Here is a 22,856-nt window from a genome sequence, read left to right as displayed (position 1 = left end):
TAACTTCGTTGACTGAAAAACAGTATAGAATAAATAAAAGTGCAACCAATAATATATCCACAAACAAAAACAGTTTGTTACCGGTGGATGCGTAATGACAGTAAACAAAGCATGACCAGTAGAGTGAAACCAAATACAATGTTAACTAATAGAAGAATAGAAGTAAACACAGAAAAAAGTGTAACGTTTGACAGTAAGTAAAGTAAATAAAAATGTGATGATTATCAATTCACATACTTACCTGTAAAGATAGGAAATATGATGATTGATAATCCACATGTAAAATTTGAATTAATGTTTATTTTTGATGTGTTTTCTTCACTCTTTATAAATGTATTTTTATACAAACTTGTCAGTGTGTCACATATTACTTGTCTTTTATTATAATGGGACCAGTGTTGCCATCTTTTTCTATGCTGATTATAGTACAGAGGCGTAAAAATTATAGTATTTCTGAAAAATATATAGTACAGGAACATTTTTCGTTTTGAATTGTTTAAAATTATTGTATTTTGGTTTATTTGGAGTAAAATTATAGTATTTTACATTTTTCGCGGATTTAAAATTATAGTATTGTACTTCAATTATAGTATGGTTGGCATCACTGAATGGGACTGCTACTCAACAAAAAAATCAGTAGATGGTTTCTCGAATATCTGAAAAAAACGGGCATCTCAGAAGTAGATTTGGAAATAATTCGTAAGGAGACGGTGATTGCCTTACTTGCAGAATAGCAGAAAATTTATTTTTGAAAGGGTTCATATTCTACAAATCTACACAGTACGATGCAGGAGAAGTGGACAAAGTTTAAAAAACCATCAGGGTTATTGAAAATAAAAATATATTATTTTTATCTGTGATAAAACTAAAGTAGGTAAATCAATGAATGCTCCTCGTAAATGCATCATAAAGGTAGTGCCACATTTTAAAAATACCATAAGGTCAATCTGAGCAAAACATAAAATATAGACAATTAAGGGTTCAGGATGTAAAAGTTGTGTGTTATATGTTGTGATATAATATCATTATTCATTGATCAAGGACGAAAGGATCATGTGACAATACAAAACCTTGTCATTTCCATAAAATATTCTGATGCATTTTCTCTGATTAATCATAAATTTATTGTTCTGGCCTATCTGCACTGGCTGTTGTTTTTACATAACACGATATACTAAAAATTTCTAAAAAAAATGTAATCATACATACCAGTCCTATTACTCACTATAAATAATTATAATGAATAAAAAAATCCATCATTGAACAAATTTTCATAACAAACTTTGCAAGGACATGATAGTAGCTTTACTCATCCTCACGTGATGCTGTCAAACTATGCAATCTTGCATTGTAGAATATAATAATAATATAGAGCAGTGGTGAAGTATGGATGTAGGCTATTAAGATCCGATACAAATAATGCACACTAAACCTTGTCAGGCATACGTATTTGTTTTCATTAAAGTAAGCCATCAATTTGCAGATAGTTTTAAAAAATCAATTAAATTCTGTCTATACCAACCATAATAGTGCACACTTTTCAGTCATACTTATTTGTTTTCGTTGAATTAAGAATACTTATTTATTACAGATAGTGTTGGTTAGTTTTTCTTTTCAAATTCATTAAGCCCTGCCAAAACCAAACCATATTTTATTGATAGGCAACTATGTTTTGACTATTATATAATAATGGCTTGGTTTACGCAGGGTTTAATTATTTTAAAAAAACTAACCAATACTATTTGCATATTGTAGTCTTGGTTCAATGAAAATAAATATATATGACTGACAAAGTTTAATGTGTAGGTACTATTTGTCGGATCTTACCAACCTACCTCCACCCTTCGCTAATGATATAGAGAGGCTGCACTCTGATATATTTACACATCTCAATATCCTCAGTACGTATCTGTTAACTTGCATATCAGAATTAAGTATATTGCGATGTGAATACGGTAGTGGGGAAAAGTGTGGTTGTACACAGGTATGTGTCACATCCGTGTTTGTTATGAACAAAAAGATAGTACGCATATAATCACAATTCAAAAAATAAAATACCAAAATAGTGGCTACAAGAAAATAAAAAATATAATTTTAGTTGGACGAGTAAGTATTTAAAGATATTATACAAAGCTGTTTTATGATAAATGCATAGGAATGCACATATTATCATGCTGTGTGTCACCGATGTACGAAGTACCATTAAGTCACTATGCCCCACGTTAGATTAATCATAATTGACAGGATCATCCAACAACTGTACCACGACATAATACACTGAAGATTGATTCCTTTATTAGGTACAGGGATTATAACAAATTATTTTTATATTCACGAGAACAGCGAGATTAGCTTGTGTGGGAGATAACATAGTTTTGGCCATAGAATATACATTCAGTTTCTAGCATGATACAGTAGGTACAATATTCTCATATTGACACGATGTTAAAAAGAAACAAAAAATAAACCCTCACCGCGACCAATACTCCTTCCATTTTTCGGGAACAGCGTTAGTTGACGTCTTCAAATCATCGGAGCTTCCGCGGGCCTGATCGGAGCCGCCGTCACGCCCGATGTAACCGACGACTTCTCCGAAAGAATTCCTCAACTGAACCGTAGACGAATCACCGCCGTTAAATCCATTATTCTGTTCTGGCAGCTGCTTGTGATAGCTGCTGCGATTCTGATTGATGTTTCCGAGAGATCTTCGAGGCAGTGTCGACGTATTATTAGAAGACTTAGCAAGGTTTCCAGTCGAGGACGCCGTATCTGCGTTGTTCTTCTGAATGTTTTGCAGGAATGCTCCGGATATAGGAATAGACGCAGCGTTATTTTTCGCAAGATTACCAGCCGAGCCAGACATATCCTGGTTGTCCCTTCGAGACATGGCCGATCTGGGGAGAGTACCTCCAGGTTTCAAAGGTTTCGCAGCAGTTATGACTGGATTAATTTTCCCTCCACTTTCCGATTGCCGTCTGTGCGTTAAATTCATATTATTGGCATCGGCCGCATCCCAAGGAGTATTATTGTGATCGATGTAATTGTGTTGACCACCAAAGCCAACATGTTGTTGACTGGTAGAGTTCTGGAGGCCGATTCCGGCATCGTTCTGCGTGAGGAGCGGTTGCCGCGACCTGCTGTTGGTATTTATGGTGGCGTACATTGGTGGGTTCGGTGGATCGGGGCTCCTCATGGTATTCGGTAATGGGATCCCGTCGAGGTCTCCGCTGTCGATTTCGTCTTGTATCTGCCGCTGGACCGATGCCAGCATGGCTTCGAGGTCCACCAGCTGGGGTGCCGATTCCGATTTGAGAGACATTCTCATTTTTTTCTTAAGAATTCAGCACTGTCCGCACTTTAAATAGTTATTAAAAACACTTTTCTGATCATGGTTCTGTCGAATAAGCAGTAACGACCCCTTTGGAAAAAGGTTGTGTAATTTTTACTTAATTGAATACCTAAACAAACAATATAATACGACGGTACTAATAGAAAATATACACAATAAAATTGGAAAACATTCGAAAAATAATAATTACTAAACATTTTGTGTTATTCATTAACTAATCAAGATTGTATTTTTATAGGTTAAATTCGAAATTAATTTGATTTTAAAAATAGCACAATAAAACAGAAATTAATGACGGCGCAAGAACCAATTAGGCATGGTCAGAAACCCACCGTTTGTCGAAAAAAATCAATGTTTCAAAGGTTGGTAGGTAATGCTATAATTACACAATCAAACTCACATACGATATTTATATTACTCATGTCGATCGTCGTGGGCAATCGACTATCATAAAATTGATTCTACGTAACGATTCAGGTACCTACCGATTTGGTAATCTCGACAATTGTGCCCTGCTAAGTAAAAAGACAGTATTTTTACTTAGCAAGGCAGAATTGTTGTTATTGGTTCATAATACACCTACGTTGCGTTGTTGGGGTTAAAAATATATTTTAGTCAATTTGGTGACTAAGCTTAACAATCGTCCCTCATGCACTTGCTACTTGCATCAAATTTAATGTCACTGCCAACTACTATTGGAGATTGAGATCTAATTGTATTTACTAGCACATTATTTTTCTAATAGATTTAATTTCAAATTCCATCAAGTAGAGTAGAGTATAATATGCTTCATAACTTTGCACTCTAGCTACACAGCTCCAGGCTGAAAATGATGTAATATTTTATATAAAATTTGAATAAACTAATAGACAGATAATATATTTTATATTATCTGTCTATTTATTTATTACTACATACATATTATATTAATACAAGTAAATATCATTTGATCTAATTGTATGCGAGGTAATCAGGCAAAGATCGAGCAAATCAGTATAGTAAAGAGTGCAAAGTTATAAAACGTATAGGTACTCTACCTTCGGTCGATAGTATTAATATTATTTTTGTTTCATAATATTACCATTGTCAGTTAAAATGATAATGTCCGACGACTGTATAACATAATATTATTATAAAGGCAAATATCAACATGATAACAAGAGCATTTTTTTAGCTACATTCCTATTTACCTACCTAGTCGAATTGAATCGGAGAAAAAATAAGATTGTTTTTCTTTTACGCTTCCGACTCGGTGCAGCGATTTAAAGTGACATTTTTATTGGTCGCGCCGGACGGTTCGTGAGAATCTGACGTGTAATTTGGCCACAAGTAACCCGACATGACTCAGGACGTGTAAATTAAAAAAAAAATCCCTAAAAAATTCTACGTAATCGCGTAGAAATAAACAGTCATCGTAAGTTTTATTAGAGAGATTGATTCCATAGATCGCCCGCCTCACGCGATTACTAGACGAAATATTTCATAAATACTCTGATAATCACAAATAAAAATCGCGAATTCTGTTAGCGTCGAAGACACGCAAAGTAGAAATATGCTGATCAAAGAAATTCAATCCGCGGAGCTTCGCGCGCCTACCTACAAAATAACCAAGTATCTACATTCTCCCTAATCATGAATTGACACATCAATTTAAAATAGGCCAGCGGACCCGGCATGCCATCATTGACGACTCAAGTCCTACAACTATTTCTACACAGTAATGTATCTAATCAAAATAACATGTTAACCACAATGTCCCCATGCAAACATGCAATGTGACGTGATGACATCATTGACATTACGTACTAGAAGGTGCACTGTATCATTAATTTTGCATGCGATTCCCCGCCGGCTTAGTTATTTTTTTGTTTTCTCGCAATGCCAGATGTGTAAATTAATAATGTGATCATAGTTAGATAATCAAAATAATTGAGACGAGTATAAAATCGATCTTGTAACACCTAAGTAAACATATTATAAAATTCCGTTTTTGAAACTGTACGTGTAGGAATAATATCGGGAAATCTCAATAAATACGTAAAGACCAATTGAGACGTAATTAAAAACTGAGTTAGGAGCAGTTTACCATTCACCATTTATTTATGCGTGAAAAGGGATTCAAACATGCAACTGCTTTGTATGAAAACTATATTTTTTTTATTCCTAACGTTGGATTATTCCGTGTGCGGAAATTTGTACGTTTGCAGTTGTTTACATCACAATTAATCGTGAGCTGTTTGTTGTATCTGAAGTAGAAAGCGATCAACTATGTCTAAATAAAACACTTACAATCACGTCATAGAAAACACCGGAATCCAAGAGAGAGAGAGAAGAAAATAAGTTGTAGGTAAGTAAATTATAAATACACATATACGTATGGAATATATTTAGGTACCTACATAAAATTCCGGTATGTGCTTGTAAGTATCAATCGTACCTACGTCCTATCAAATATTTGATACCAATTAATATAAAGTTAATGCTTTTATTGAATCCAATAAAATTGGAACAATACTGTCTGTATTGCTCCAACAACGCGGATTTTTAAAAATCTCAATGCTATACGGCCATCTCTTTCCGGTAAGACAGCTCGCGGTAAACTGTAAAACATACGATTCAAACACAGATGTAACCGGATTATACTGTGTATAAAGTGTTGTTATTACTTTATATGTATTTAATTTGAATGTTTGCCTGACATGAACCCAAAGAACAGTTATAAACAAAGAAATATCAATATTTTTTCTTGAAATACGAATAATATATATATATATATATATATATAGTTTGAGAACCAGAAGCAGTATAGAAGTTTTAATAGCATATTATTTAACATTGAAGACAGTTTACTCAACATGGATCCTTTTAAATCCCAGTTCGTCAAATATGTGTTTTTAACGAATATTTCCACGACGCAATTAGGATCGATCCGTTTATTGTCTAATGTGTTACAAATTACATGCGTCACGTGACATCATTAAGGTATATTTGTAAACATCAATAATGGAATTTGATTACCAAAAGTTATACAGAAATCTATTAAGTAGAATGAAATCGAAAATACATAATTTTTTTACAAAGTCAGATTAGTTCTAGCATAGATCTTCCTCATTAGATTTTATTATCCGCTGCAAAATATTGTGATTGCGAAATTTTACGTAAAAGCCGACTAAACTCTGCATAAAATATTGGAAATCGCAGCAAAAAAAAAATAGGCACGGAAAATTCAAAACGAAATTATGTCATCGAGTACAATTTCACACCTATAAACGATTTTTCACAAAATACGCCACCCTCTTTTGTAAAGCAATGCTAACGTTATTTCCTTTTATATTATGCAAGCGAGACATTGTACCCCTGGTCTGTGCTACAAGGGTCGTTTTGAGCGTATCCGGAATTTTTTACGTATGCAGTTCGCCGTATCACACTTCACCGTGAAATGTTGTATCGGAAATATATGGCCTAATTAATTAAAGACCGTCCAACCTCTTTGGGTCGTATAGTACTCATATAAAATCATGTCTAAATAAAACACGGTTCTTATCGGTTTTCACTTTACGAAAATAGCCGATATACTGGATTATTTGTTAGGTTAGGTTTTCATTCTTGAATTCATGAATTTTGCCAAAATCGGCTATGAAAATTGAATTAATGTTCATATTGAATCTGATAAAATTTGAAAAGTAGTATATCTACGGCCATCTCTTTTCGATAAGAAAGCTTACGGCGAACTGTGCCACGGTGAAATGTTTTACGTACAATTTACATGTAACCCGTTTTGAGACGTTCATAGGGTCTGGGCACTTTTATATCTGGAGCCCTCTATCCGATTTTTTAAAATTATTTTCATATCAATTTTATCATTTGGACGTAGATAGACCTACATAGGTCCTATAATTCATATATTTTTCGATCATGTTTATCGATGCAAAGGAACTGAGTAAAATACTCCATTTACACTGCGTGGATTTACTGCTGACAGTACGTATTATCGTGGGCATAACAAAAAATGCACGTATAATCCTGCAAATTGCAAGGTAGCTAGGCATGCATGAATCAAAAAAGTTCAGAATTTTCTGAATTTTCACGCGACAATTGGACCGTGCAATATCCGTTAACCGATTTTCACGACCCACCAAATAGTACCAAATAATGATAACATCGCGTCTCGCTTACATTGAAGAATGAGATTGGCGAGACAGTCAGCACTTATACGTGTAAACAATAATTATCGTGATAGTTTAAAATACACACTATTGGTGCAAGTAAATCCATACACGTGTACATGCGCTTTTACGAAATGGGATTATTTGTATTATTTAATTGTTTTCCGTTTAGAAATTTCCAGACGTCCTTTTGAATAATATGTAGTATATATTATATCTTGACTAGGTACTTACTTCAAATTTAATTATGTATTGTGACTATTATCAGGTATTATAATCTAATCACTATGAGCAGTATGAGTGTCAATAGGTATCCACTGAACAAGATTGCAATAAGTCGTACAGGCCCTACCCTAGATATCTTTTAGGGCCCACAATACTTCGTTCGTTCGCAGTACGATACTCATAATAACTAAACTACAATGATAATTATATTTGAAGTAGTCAAGATAATAAAGAATCATACGATTTATTAGAAATATATTATATATATATGTATACAAGAACTGGAAAATTCTAAATGGAAAACTACGACCCAATAAAATACGAAAGGTATTTCCGAGTAGACAGTTATACGTCGTTTCCATGGATCGCGATGCGTGAAACATGTTAATTTTTTCGCCAAAAGAATGATAACAAAATCGCCGCTATTTATTTTGATTCCGGCAGATACTACGAGGCTATCTCTGCGACGTAGATAACGGGATGATAAAATATGATAAGAAAAAAACGTTACAGAGGACCTTAGACAATAGATACAGATAGACGCTTCACATTGCCTTGGTACGTGAAGCTGCTTGCCGTGTGTTTGGTTGTGTGAGTGAGTGGACATATACGAATACAAACGTTCGAGACCATAGGCGTGCGGGAGAAACGGAATATTATTAATATTCATTGATGTTCATTGGTGGATATCTTCAATATAATAAATACAGAAACTTCAAAATGTATTATTATTTAATAATCATAATAATATGGTACTTACATTAAAATTAACAAAGTAAATAACTAAGTAGGTACATGAGTATAATCAATATTAAACTGACAAATTATCATATTAATTTACAAGTATCAATAATTCAAAGGTATGAAATCACATCATCTAAAAATATATACCTACAGAGTATATAAATAGACATGCACAATAGCGAATCGAATACAAAATATGGATCAAAGAAAATCACTTTGAAAAATTCAGATTATTAAAACACAAGTTGAAGGACGTGCAAAAAAAACCTATACAAATTATAATATTTGGATTATATAGAACAGGTCTGGGCAAGCGGCCCGCCAAGTTTTTCTGCGGGACCGGCGAGTTTTAATCGTATTTTTGAAAAAAAATACTTTTTTCTACATTTAACGCTTTGTTAAAAATAAAATTTTATAAATACATAATGAATCATGCCAGTAGGTATGTTTTATCTATTTTTGTATTTTCGTTCAAGCGGTTGCCACATTTAACTGGTATTTTATTGTAATTCGTTTAAATTATATATTATGGAACCTCTTTGTTCAAATTACTTACCCTCAAAAAATGTTTCAATCCTTCAAATTGCGTGGGCAATGCGTCATACGTTAAGCATACCCTTTTTTTCGTTATTTTAAGATATGCCGCTTCGAAATGTTTTTATTAATACAACTACTTAACAAATACAACTACTGGAAGTCGGAGCCCAGCTGGAAGGATTGACACGATGTATTTGATTTATCCAATTCTGCCTTTTTGGTTCATATTTTGGGAATCTGTAATCCATTAGGGAGCAACATTACAATAACATTCATAAACCAATTACATTTAGGAAATCACGAAGCAAAAATGTTCACAAACAGGGCACTAAATCGATTATTCCTCGGGAGTTTTTCAACATGTATACTAAATTCCATTTCTTTAGCAAAACAATAAAATGATTGCCTACTATAGGTAATCTTTACTAATATTTTTTTTCAGTTTTTTGTTACTTCAATTTTAACCACATACCCAGTTTTTGCGGACGCCTATGAATAATCATTTCGCTAGTGCTCGCCCAAAGTGCTCGCACTAGACGTTCAGCATTAAAATATAATTTTCTATTTTTTTACATTATATAGTATTGTTAAGCGGTGAAAATGCAACCATTCGATAAAGATATGCATAATTAAAGTTATTTCGAAAAAAACACTAGGTCACTTGATATTAAAATATATAATAATATACAAATAAATTATCACGAACATGTATCAACTTACCTATGAAACGTAATACCATCTTCTTGCTTATCAGTACGGCTACCACACTTTAAGACAACACACAGAACCATCTTTTCTACTTAATTAACCAAAAATATTTACCACTGACTTTATGTTTACCACAAAAAAATGCAATTGTAGCAACACGAGCTCGCGGTTATGGATGCTTTCTGAAGCGTTTCACCACGATTTGCCAGCGACATTGTTGGAAACTAACCAACACATGTGTAGACCTTTTATCTTACTCTAGCGCGTGTCTCAGAGATCGTAAGGGTGCCGAATACTTTCTCACTCGCACTCATGCATCGTTTTTGTTCAGGCCTTGCAGAGGACACATTTATCGCGAAATGCAATCGGATAAAAATGGCCGCAGAGGGGACCTGACAAAGAGATTATTTATCATTCTAGATTTTAGGTTAATAATAATGTACTAATAACGGAAAGGTTGTTCGCAAAATCGTCGCAATGCGAGGAAGGGTTAACCGGTAACCGTGCGGCGATAGCGGGATCCGCTTAGCGGTTTCCTCGGCGTCCTTGGCAAACTCTGAATATTATTTAATTTATAATTATATTTGCAAGTGACAGAGATCGAAAACGTTTTGGAAAACAGTGAAATTATTAGCGCGTAAAATAACAATATCTACAATAAGTCTCCTTACATTATTATGGTTTTTTAGAAGCGCCAAAAGCGCTCTCAGCCTTGGACAGAGACGATGTTTTTTTGAAAATATTTTCATCTGCCAGAAAGTTTTTGGAATAGGATCATCCATGATATTAATTGATTGTAAAATAAAATTGTGGGTATTATATCGGTGAATTTTGAATTCAATACGGTATATTTTTAATGTCGAATAATGTCTGCGGACAATTTTGTTGTTCCGTTAGTACCAAATTTGTAGATTATTAAAGGAATTTAAAATTAAGTAAATGTCCACAAATTCAATTAATAATGATAATGTATGAGAACGTTTAATTTATATAATCATATTTCGTGATTTTAACCACAAATGCGTTTATTGTAATTGGGTTTCCAACGCATGTAGGTAGGTACATCTTTCTTTTTTCCTCGGCGTTGGACGACGACAGATGATGGGGTTACGGTTAAAAATGTCAGCAAAATCAATATTCAATCCGGTATCTCAGGTCGTAATGATTGACACATTACTCTGAGCAACGTTTGCTCTTAGCTAATTAGATTCCTTTTGACATTCTTAGGGCAGCGTTTGCATTCATACACCACACTTCATCAAAACACATATATCTTAATGGCATTTGCAACGAGCCCGAACGTCGAGGAAAGAAGGAAGAAACACGCGGTGGAATCTCAAAAATTATACAAATCCGTTTCATTATTCTTGCGTTGATCTTAATTTTTGGCGAGGAATCAATCTTCAGTAAACATTTCAGGGTTCTAGAGTCTAGTTACATGCTGTTTCGGAACCTTTAAATTTCGAACAGACTTTGTGTTTTGTGGTACACCTTACCTTAGTACCATGACAGAGAAAATCAATAGGAAACAATTGTCCATTTATGTTCGTTTTATTTTAGTGGAACACCAGCTCGTCGCTTCACTTTCAATGTGGGTTATAATAAGCAAGTCGGAAAGATTAAATTAAATAATAATCAAACGCCACATCCTTGTGGTCGACACAAGTTTAAAATAACACAACACTGTTTATCTCGGTTACTGAGGCGGATATTGTTTTACATTGACTTTGTTTTTGATGTGTCCTATTTATATTTTTATTAATAATTATACATTTTGTTATTGTAGTTTCAATAAAAAGAATCGTGTACCATATATTATATTTACACAAAGAGCCATAAGCGCGTCAAAACAAAGAAAACACCGGCATACGCGTGAGCTCCGAAGAGTCGCCATTTCAACGTCAAGTATCTGTTGGTACCATCGTAATTCTACTAGATACTAATAATATCGAATACTAATATCGCGCTTTCGCAGTCTTATAGGTACATGAGAAAAAAATCAGCTGTCCTTCGAAGATCCCATTTGTTTTGATATGAATTACGATCGATTAATCATTAAAGTGTACATATTGTAAAAAGCCCTTCTATCAGTAGGGTGACCATTCGCCATTTAGAGGGCAGTCCTTTGTATTTATTTTCGTACGAAAATATACTTAAACAAAAAAGGTTGCAAACTCGAATCGAAGGAAAAAAATCATGTGACAAGAAAACATACAAATAAAATTATGAACCATTAAATTGAAATGAGCTTAAAGCTGATACTGAGGCTAAGAACAGGACAGACAATCTGTAAAATATTTGATATCCTCATGGGAAGAAGTGATTCACAGTTATGCGATGAATGCGATGTTTTGGAGGACATTGTACATATAGCAGTACAATGCCCTAAATATGAACGATACAGAGTACAGCTGCGAATTACGGATATCTTTTAGAATGTCGACGAATTGAAAGGTGCCCTGTGCGGTGGGTAGGACGGAAGAGCTTGGCAGAATTGGAGTGAGGGCCTGATCGGCGGATCCTCTTCTAGATGAGAAGATGCGATATGACAGCGATTCGCAGTCAAAGCCTCGGTAAAATCATAAAAAAAACCATTAAATTGACGAAAATCAATATGCTGATTATTTTCACCAAGAAAATATGGTCACCGTACAAATAATAAACACACAAATTATGCAATAGAATAAATTTACCTTCTTACTTACCATAATAACGCATTACCCCAGCGAGTTTAATTCTCAATGGGCACAGTTTACGATAGTTTATATAACTATGACAGTAGTACCCAACCGTTTGGATATTGCAACTCTCTTCGATATAAAAAGCTAACGATATGTACCTATACATTTTAAGTCGCGATCGTATTATAGGTACCTATTGTATACTAAAAGGTTGGCGCTGCAGTTAAAGGACTAGTTTCTTTCGGAAAGTGCCTTCGTAAATATATGGGTTTTAGACCAATTGAATGAATCAGCTGTGACAATTATTTTGACACAATATTTATTATCTGCATTTGAAAATCGTGTCCGAAAACTTACTTGCCGTATCACACTTCACCGTGAAATGTTGTATCGGAAATATGTGGCCGTATATTAAAGACCGTCCAACCTCATTGTGTCGTATAGTAGGTACTGACATAAAATTCATGTCTAAATAAAACACGGTTCTTGTCGGTTTACACTTTACAGGAAGCCAGCAGCAAACAAATTTTGAAAATAGCCGATATGCAGGATTATTTGTTAGGTTATGTTAGGTTTTCAAAATTTCATGAATTTTGACAAAATTAGCAACGAAAATTAAATTAATGTTCATATTGAATCTAATAAAATTGGAAGCCGTATAGTATACGGACATACGGTCATCTCTTTCCGATAAGAAAGCTCACGGCGAACTGTGCCACGGTGAAATGTTTTACGTACAATCTACATGTAACCTTTGAAAATATGTAGAATAGTGGACGAGACAAGCCAATTATAATAGTGAAAATACTTGCAACTCATATTTAGGTGAATTAAGTGTTTCCATTTACAAGTTTGTCTAGTTACAATTATTACTGAAAAAAGATTTACTTCTCGTATTAATAGTGTATCTATCCACGAATGAATCTCCACTTGATTTACTAAACGACAAAGATACCTCTGTAACGACACAGAAACGTCGAGGAAAGAATGAGAAAGAGCATACGGTGAAATCCCAAAAACAAAATACAATAAACAATCACAGTGCAGAATAATAAGATAGAAACCTGAAATCCAGTCGCCATGGACAAAGGCTTTGAAGCTAATCAACGGTTTAAGGCAGTGGTTCCCAAAGTTGACTGGGCTCCGACCCATCTAACAAAAATTTCCAATCTTGGGACCCACCTCTTAGCTGTCTTAGAGAAAAGAGGGCATAAATATTGGTAATGCTCAGATTCCCTAGTGGGGAGTCGTGGAACTACTTAATGCTGTCTTATTTGTTCTAATTGAAATTTAAAAAAATATTTTTTATAAGTGTTACCAATATGAATGAAAGACTGCTGAAATAAGAAACACAGCTATTACTTAAATACCTACACCTGCAAGGTTTTTTTTACAAAGTTATTTCAATGGGAAGGATGTATTTGTTTTTTATTTTTCTTCATTACAGTTTAAGCACCAACTTCAACTTTAGTTACTTTTAATAGCAGTGAGTTTGATATATCCAATTTATTTCGGTATTTAGTTTTAATGTTAACCATAGCCGAAAATCCGACCTCACATAGATATGAGGTAGTAAAGAGGAGGAGGACTTTCATAGCTTCATCGAACAGGCAAGGATAATTATCAGCAACTGAGAGCCAGAATTTCGTTAAATGTTTACGATTGAAACTATTTTTCAGTGACGTATGTTTTGATAAATCAATGAGTTCTTCACTTGCTTTTGTTGACATATTAGTTGGTAAGTCGTTTTGAAATGGGTTGCAAATCCAACGCAACGAATCAAACTTTTTCATCTCTTCCCCAAAATAGTCGTCAAAGTTATTTATTAACAGTGATAAATGACTGGAAATTTCAGACAGTACTTTATCTTAGGCTGCACTTGGTTTTCAATAATAAAAGTTTCAAGTGTTTCAAAACAATCATACTTGCCATTCTCAATACAACTTTTCCACAACATAAGCTTTTTCATGAACGCTCGAATTTTATCGTGAACTGCAAAAATGTCTGATCCGTTTGATACTTGCAAATAGAAATAAGTTCGTTTAATTTCAAAAAAATATCCGCCAAATAAGTGAGCTTGAGAATGAATTCTTCGTCCAGTAGATGTTTATGTGCTGAATGAAATATCAAATTTATCACTTCCTATTTTTTTAAATTCATGTATACAGTGGCGAGGGCCCACTCAATATGCGCTTGCGACCCATAGTTTGGGAAACCATGGTTTAAGGCATAATGACGGTCAGAATTACCAATACTTATTACAATTACACCTACAACACTACAGTACAACTACACCCACGCGGCTTAAGTGTTGGACTATAACGCCGTGGGTCCCAGGTTCGAATCCTGGGTCTGGCAAGTACACATTTTCAATTTGTGTCTGTCAGGGCATGGACCTAATAGGTTGAGCAAGTGGCTGACATCCATTTCTCGTAAAAAACAAAATCTGTTAATACAAACCTCTACTCTGTGGGGGCCCATTTATGATCCTATTAGGATCGGACATGGTCGAAAGAAAGAATGATACAGAACAGACGAAAGAAATTGAAATTGACATATTCTTCAACACGTGTTTAAATTCAACCCATATTTATCCACACTCGAAAATTAAACCTTGTAATACCCTCGCCCAGAAGACTACACACTTCCCATTATTTTTGAGTTCCCTGATAACAATCAACCGTGAAAGTCTCAAACAACATAAAACACACCCAAGTTTAGCATTCAAATATTTTTTAACATTACATAATATTATTATAGCGTAGCCTCTGGCGACCCTCTGGGGTCAAGATCTGCAGATTGGAAACCACTGAATTATTGGTTTAGCCACGTATATCACAAGATTCTTAACTCGCACTAAATATCACAATATTATAAGGAAGCATACTTCTATAATCCCACATACATACTTTTTTTAGAAAACATAGTCGACCAAAATCGAAGTCACACATAATGTTATAAAATTCCTTAATGCTTATGGTACCCATAAAAAAATTGAATCAAGATTTTCAGACTGTTCGTGCTTTTTATGGCTCGGTCGATGGCTTTCCGCGATAAATAAAATAAAGTGATCGGGAAACGAGTAAAACTATTAGGTAACTGGGGATATTTTCTTGAAAAACATCATTAAAAAGATTAATTACTAAATAAAAAAAAGCCTGCTTCAAAATATATTGTATTATAACCTATCTGAATTATATTTATTAATCTGTCCTGTGGTTGCTACCCACTACTTTACACGGCAATCTTTCAATAATTTACCTTCCTTGACGTTTATACTATGTGTCATTCAGTGGCGAAGAGTGGAGGAGGTATGCTGTTACGATCCGCCATAAATAGTCCACACTAAACTTTATCAGTCATTTATGTATTTGTTTTCATTGAAATACGACTAAAATTTACAGATGCAATTGGTTAGTTTTTAAAATTCATGCCATAATAGATAATAGTCAAAAAATACTCGTCTATCTACAAAATATCTAAAATTATGCAATTAAATCATACATAACGATATTTTATAGATAGAGTAATATTTTTTTAACTATTATAGTTTTGTTTAAACAGGGTTTAATGAGTTTAAAAAAATAATCAACAATTATGTAATAGATAATGTATTCTTAATCCAACGAAAACAAATTAGTATAAAAGAAAAAGTGTGCACAATTGTATCGTATCGCCCAAAGTATACCAAAACTATTATGGTCTGGTCAGGCAGGGTTTAATTGATTTTTAAAACCTAACCAACACCATCTCTAAATAATTGTAGTCTTAGTTCAATAAAAACTAATACGTAAGTTTAATGTGAACTATTTATGGCGGATCTTAACAGCCTACCTCCAGCCTTCGCTACTGGTGTCATTAGGGATTTCACGAGATTTAAAAAAATGTTTCAAAGGTTCTGCTAAACTGAGTAATGGGAAGGGACGTAAACGCTAAGTTGCAAAACCAGGAAATATTAACACCAATTATTATTAAAAGGAAACAAGAAAAACATTTGTTTTACATATTTTTCAAACGAGAGTGACTCCGTTTCCGAGCGACTCACCGTACCATTTTGCGTACGGTTACCGGACGAAGGTTTCCAGGAAAAGCTTGCACGTTGAGTCACGCAACATCTAGAAATCCATTACTGAGATTAAAATATTATATTATTTTATACGGGCGATAAAATTCGTGAAAAAATAATCTACACAGATAATATCACGAGATAAGATAAGTTCGCGTTTTGATGAAAAAGGTAGGGATTGTGACGAATCGATCTCTAGTGGGAAGGTTAATAATATTATTACGTATTCACGATTCGAAGAATAACGGTGACCAACGCCTACAAGTATTTTGAGATTTTTTAACAACGTGCGCTTTATCATATTATTTAATTTTAATATAATACCTACACGATAGTGTTACCAATATATTATATCGACTATCTCAATATATCGAACCCACTTCCGGAGGCCTCCGGTTATAAGACTAATAGGTTTAACGTACCTATTAAAAAGCGTGATTTTATATCATGCGTACCTACAGAGATGCAATGGCGAAGTATGGAGGTTGGCTAAACTTTGTCAGTCATACGTAGGTATTTGTTTTCATTGAAATAAGACTATAATTTACAGATGGTGTTGGTTAGTGCGCTGCATATATATATATATATCGCTGTCTGATTCCCAGGTTGTTCTATGTAAATTTCTGTAAAATTCTTTGATAGTTCATATTGAACTAATTGCACAACCTATATAATATTAAAAACTGTGTTCTGCATAATATAAAAGAATAACTTATTTTCGACATTATCGACAAATACGTTCATATTTTTTATATTCTGACTAATGGGTTAAACAGAGTTCTGGAAATAGAACAAAATGGCATTAAAAAGTCATTTTGTTTAAAAATGTGAAATAGAACCTGGAAATCAGGCAGCGAGTTTTAAAATCCAATTAAACCCAGCGAAAACTAAGCCATAATAGATAAACTGTCAAAGAATACTTGTCCATCTATAAAATCTTAGAATCTTACATAACTTTGGATATTTTATAGATAGAATAATATTTTTATCGGTTCGGTTGAGACAGGGCTTAATGAATTTAAAAAAAATGTATTCTTAATACAATGAAAACAAATACGTATGACTGATGAAATATGCACAATTTTGTCGGATCGCCCAAAATATACCAAAACTATCATGGTTTGGTTAGGCAGGGTTTAATCGATTTTTAAAAACTAACCATTACCATCTGTAAAGTGTACCTAGTCTTAGTTCAATAAAAACAAATAAGTACGTATGACTAACAAATTTATGACGGATCTTAACTGCCTACTTCCACCCTTCGCTACTGCAGAGATGTGATAAACAAGCTGTCATGTTGTATTACTTTATTTTCTTTTGAGTAGGAGAAACATTTTCCATTTTTATTAATACCAATCATATAAATTTAGATTACATGGATTTGGAGGCTTAAGCATCGCTTATATTTAGAATTAGCAATGTTCGAAAATTGAAAGAATAGTGATACATTTTTGACGGAAAAACTTTGGTTGAACGTTGGGCAATATCAATAATATTATAGTCGTGATATATTTTGCAAAACAAAATTGCGAACAGCTTTGTCGACGTTCATTGGTTGTTTTATATTATGTAATATTTGAATTAATTTTAGAACAGAAAATCTGGAGCATGGAGCAGTCAAAATAATTGTCCGTGATCCGGCTCCGCTCAAAAGTCCCGCATATTTAATATGATATGGACATAATATTAACAAGTACCTACCTAACACCTCAGAAATATACGTAAGTACTAGAAAAACACTTTTAAAAAACATGACGCCCAGATAGACTTGAACCCGCTTCCAATGGATTTGCCCACATGTGCTTTATCAATTGAGCCACGTGCGTTCTATCTAATTACGACGAAATCAACTAGTAGTTTTTACACCTGGAACGCTTAACAAATTACATTAGGCAATGAAGTCGTTTATAAATAATATTATTATGTAGGTACTTATGATAATCCAGTTTGTAAATAATATGTTTAATAAAAAGTTCTTTCAAAGATGCAGACCACAGAACAGACTAATAAATATAATTGAGATATTCTATACCCCAATACACTACATTTTGACGCGGGGTTTTGAATGTGTGAGTGTCATACGAAAATGAAACACATATTATAGACATGCAATAGTGTGTTGCAACCTTCAGATACACCAATATTGAATGAGCGCCAGTGCATAAACGAGAGCAGTATAGTTGTCAGAACGAAGGAAAAGCGTATTCTCAACATGTGTTAAAGTTTATCCCATATTACATGTTACTCCACACCCGTTAGGTATTTCAGTTCCCTGATGCAGACATTCGCGTCTGTTTATAAAAATACCTACATTAAAAAACCTTTAAACCAACACAAAATCTCATTTCAATATTCGATGTTTAACTAAAGACAACGACTACTGCAGTTATATATAGATGTTTATATTGGGTATATTTAGTATCACCGTTAAATCTGCAATATCATACCAATCCACAAAATTTAGACCAAAAGATTGCTAAAACAGTACTAATAAAATGCACATAATAATGGTAAGTATTTTATAAAAAAGTGGCAATTATAAGTAAGTAAATCAGTAAGTAAAAATTATCAACGGTAAGTAGGTATTAAAAATTATCAATACTAAAGCCAAGTTAACTCGGATGTGGGTTAACAGTTAGTCCCATTTCCATACCAAAATAATTCAGTCAGAAATAAAATATTTTTTTTTATATCCAACACGCATTTGGTATCGGCAACCGACAGCTGTGTTCTGTCAATTCTACGTACCAAATATATTAGGGGGTTTTCCCGGAAGAGATAATATTGTTAAATGAAAGCGAAACAATAAAAAGATACAAATATTTCCAAAAACATATGTAATTTATGTACCTACTTTGGCAAGGGAAATTCACCCGAAAGTCCTGATTATGAATAATTCTGTAACTATAATATAGGCACCTACATACTGGATACCTGGCATGCGATGGTTAAAATTACAGATTTTGAAATTATAAAAACAAGTAGGTATTTTTTGAACTTCAGCAATAAAGGGTTCGCAGTTAAAAAATCGATTTGCGACCGCAGAAATCGTATAATATTCATTAACTGAAATGGTAGTAGAATACGAATAGAACATATTAACATGTGGGCGCCGTTTAGTTAATAATTCAAAACCATAAGAAAACGACGGGAAAAGTAACCAACTGATTTCATTATTTAGAAATATTGTGGTTGCACTTCGCTACGTTGATTTTGATATTATTATCATCCAATCTCTTGATAACGAGCTGTCATAATAACGTAACAAATTACGACTTTTTTACGAGCTGAATTAGAATTTTTTTGAACATTGATTAAACACTGATATCAACAAATTTAGAAGCAGTTTTAACATAATTTTCGAACGGTTTTTATACATTTTGTTCATGTCGTGTAGACTCGTCATTATGAATACTATTATTATGAACACACTGTGTGAGTGGGTATCTATCTACATCTTCCGAATATCTACACCAAACGAGTTAAATCGCGTCTGGTACTAATAATACAAATGAGAAAATATTGCGATAACTAAGTTAATTTTATTGCTAGAGACGGTTCCTCGCTGTATTTGTACGGTAATTGGGCTATAACCGTGTATCTTCATTGATGAAGAATCAGAAATGAGCTTGAAGCAACGGGATAGCACAAGTAAAATACAAACTGGCTTTGGTTAATAGTTTGGAAAATTTGGTCGATAAATATAAAATTGATAAATAAAAACTGACAAAATATGAAGATATTCCTCGCAGAAATAAAATGGTAAGGGGCGCATTGAGCCCCCGAGCGTTGGATATCTTTAAAAGCGACCTCCAATTATGGTGCCAAAGGGGTAAAGTGTTCAACCAATGTATGTTACCAGTGCTGATGTATGTATGTCAATCAACAATCGTTAATGCAAATTGTAACAGACATAAAAAAAATAGTGCAATACGCAGGAAAGTGCATGTCGTGCACAACGCGTAAAAACAACAAAATATACCGATGTATACAGAGGCAGACAAGAGTATGCGATGTGATAGAGACCTTTAAGCTGATGAAATGTGGTAAACAGTGGTACGCAAATTGAACTATACGACCACAGGACCCCACCGAAGCTCATTGGAATTTGTCAAACTCGTCAACTTCGGCGAAATAACGTGACAGTGAAGATTTGGATACCAAGAAGAGCGAAAAGAATTGAGGGAGGTCTTCACCCACTGGATGAGACTTAGTGAAGGATCGATACCGGCTGACGATAGAATATACATATTATAAAATTTGGCGGTTGTGACATCGCGAAATGTCAGTAATCGTCGAGTTCTTCGCCGCCAAGTGCAAAGGCAGGCGATGGTGACGACGATAAAAATACGGGCTGGATATTTATTTAGCAGGATACCCCCCTCACCTCGTCCCACGCCAAATAAAATTTCCTGTTTGCGAAGAAGGGCGCGCTCCGATTTCCCGGTGAAATATCATTGTGTAAAAATACATAAATGGATATGATTCAAAACGCGTTCTGACATTTACGAAACAACCGAAAATGGGAGTGCGGCGAAGGGTGGAGGGGGTTTATGTATTATAGCATACTTTGTACTTGGCTAAATATACAAATTGTGTGGCTATTGAGAGAATCAATAAAGTTCTCAAAACGCCACCATGCCAATCCATTAGAATTACCTAACACATCACTCATTTCCTCGAAGGCTGGCCACCCATTGCCCGTTCCATTAGTTATGTAGGTACTTAGTAAAAATTCGCTATAAAGTACATACGCACACATTGCTATAAAACGGTTTGAAATATTTAATAGTTTTATAATAGGGAACCAATTATTGTATCTATGGCAAGACCTTTCACCGACCAATTGCATGATGAAAATCGTTATAGGGGCACCGTATAGTATAGGTAGAATATCACACATTATAGATAGAAGATTTATATTGTATTTCAGTTACAGATCAATAATTATCAACATATAAAAGAAACAATAAGTACAGTAATATAAAAGCTGTCCGATCAATAGAAAATAAAACTTATACAATATGATGTTTCGTGCTGTTGTCAGTCCAAGGTAATGTTCGATATAATTATTAGTTTTTTGTTATTATTGGTAATAGTCTTTTAACGAAACCGTGATTGTTTTGAATACTTATAAATGTTATAATAATATTAATTGTCGGGATAGTAATGCCTTACTTTCACTCTTAAAGATTTGATGATGAGCAGAGGACAGGGACGCTTTCGCTGAAGCAACTTCCAATGTCAGGGGGGCCTGGTATAGCACAAGTTTTAAGGTAAAGTTACAAGTACCACCATACTTAAATATAACAAAAACTACAGTATCTATTATCCAGAACTGGACATAAATATAACTCTCGTCATTGAGTTACATCCAAATTATGGTTGTATGATGTATGCAATGTTTAATTTTTTCCTTTATGTAAAAGGTTGGTGAAAATGTGTATATTTACATAATCAATAACAACTTTAATAAAACCATTGTCCATTTATACTATAATAATAATATTATCGTTATCTATGCATGTTTTACTGATAAACAGCTGCCGACTCGATGGAAACGGTGAATGTTTTTCAAATGACATGTTTTATTATTTAATTCAAACAAAAAATAAATGTATGTAGTTAAATAATTAGAATAAAATATATCAAATTGAATCAGCATATAGGGGAGTATTTTTATTGTGCATATTTTTAAACATGCCTCTAAAAAAATCTAAAAATTGGAACGATGAAATTAATAACAATTTTGTCACATTATTTTCACGAAATGTACAACGAATGCATTTTTATATTGTGTCTACACGTTTTAAAAAAAGTAAGTATAGCAATTAATTGACGTAAAAAACTGCACACCATTAAATATGCAAGAATGCGTTCACGGCACAATAATATTTCATCGATGCAACCATATTTATATTATTATACAAATCACTAATAATGTTTACCACAAATTAGAACACTGTTTTTTTAACACTTAAATTAAATCATGCACAGTTTTTTTTTAAAAATCTTTGGTATGAAATATATCACAAATGTTTCAAAGCACAGTTTATTAATTAAAACTAAATATTACACTAAGAGTTGATAGTATTAATTGACGGAGATATAACAGGAATGGCTACGGTAAACGCACTCGTATCGAGCTCTTCGACTCGACTGGCGAGTGGCGGCCGCACTTTTCCGTTTCCTCCCCACTTTCAGTGGTATTTTATTAAACGATTATGATTGATCGTTGCGGTTCTCAAACTTTTCATGAAGAGCTGATGTAGACACAAAGAAAAAACTAGTCTACCTAAGGGCGGTTAATTTTACGAAAGCATGACAAGCGTGCTAATTGCAAGTATTATCTAAGGCGGTGATGTAGTGGGCCAGAGCGC

At 33.8% G+C, this 22,856-nt stretch overlaps 1 protein-coding gene across 3 annotated transcripts in view; it reads right to left on the bottom strand.

The window, feature by feature from the left end:
* Window positions 1-22,637, bottom strand: part of ena (ENAH actin regulator enabled) — a 35,537-nt gene extending 12,900 nt beyond the window's left edge. For 2 of the 3 annotated variants that reach the window (XM_085954714.1, XM_085954717.1), the window contains exons 1-2: window positions 22,425-22,637; window positions 2,475-3,458 (exon numbers count right to left, since the gene is read on the bottom strand). In XM_085954714.1, coding sequence (XP_085810840.1) covers window positions 2,475-3,325 — 851 coding nt within the window. In that variant the 5' untranslated portion in view covers window positions 3,326-3,458; window positions 22,425-22,637. The remainder of the gene's footprint in view (window positions 1-2,474; window positions 3,459-22,424) is intronic. The other variant, XM_085954715.1, reaches the window with a different exon arrangement.
* Between the last annotated feature and the right edge of the window lie 219 nt (window positions 22,638-22,856).

Source organism: Rhyacophila brunnea, unplaced genomic scaffold (assembly GCF_057557595.1).
Source record: "Rhyacophila brunnea isolate RB1 unplaced genomic scaffold, BYU_Rbru_1.0 scaffold_4, whole genome shotgun sequence".
NCBI classification, from domain to species: domain Eukaryota; kingdom Metazoa; phylum Arthropoda; class Insecta; order Trichoptera; family Rhyacophilidae; genus Rhyacophila; species Rhyacophila brunnea.
Note: the sequence above shows the minus strand (reverse complement) of the source record. Positions and strands in the feature narration are given on the sequence as shown.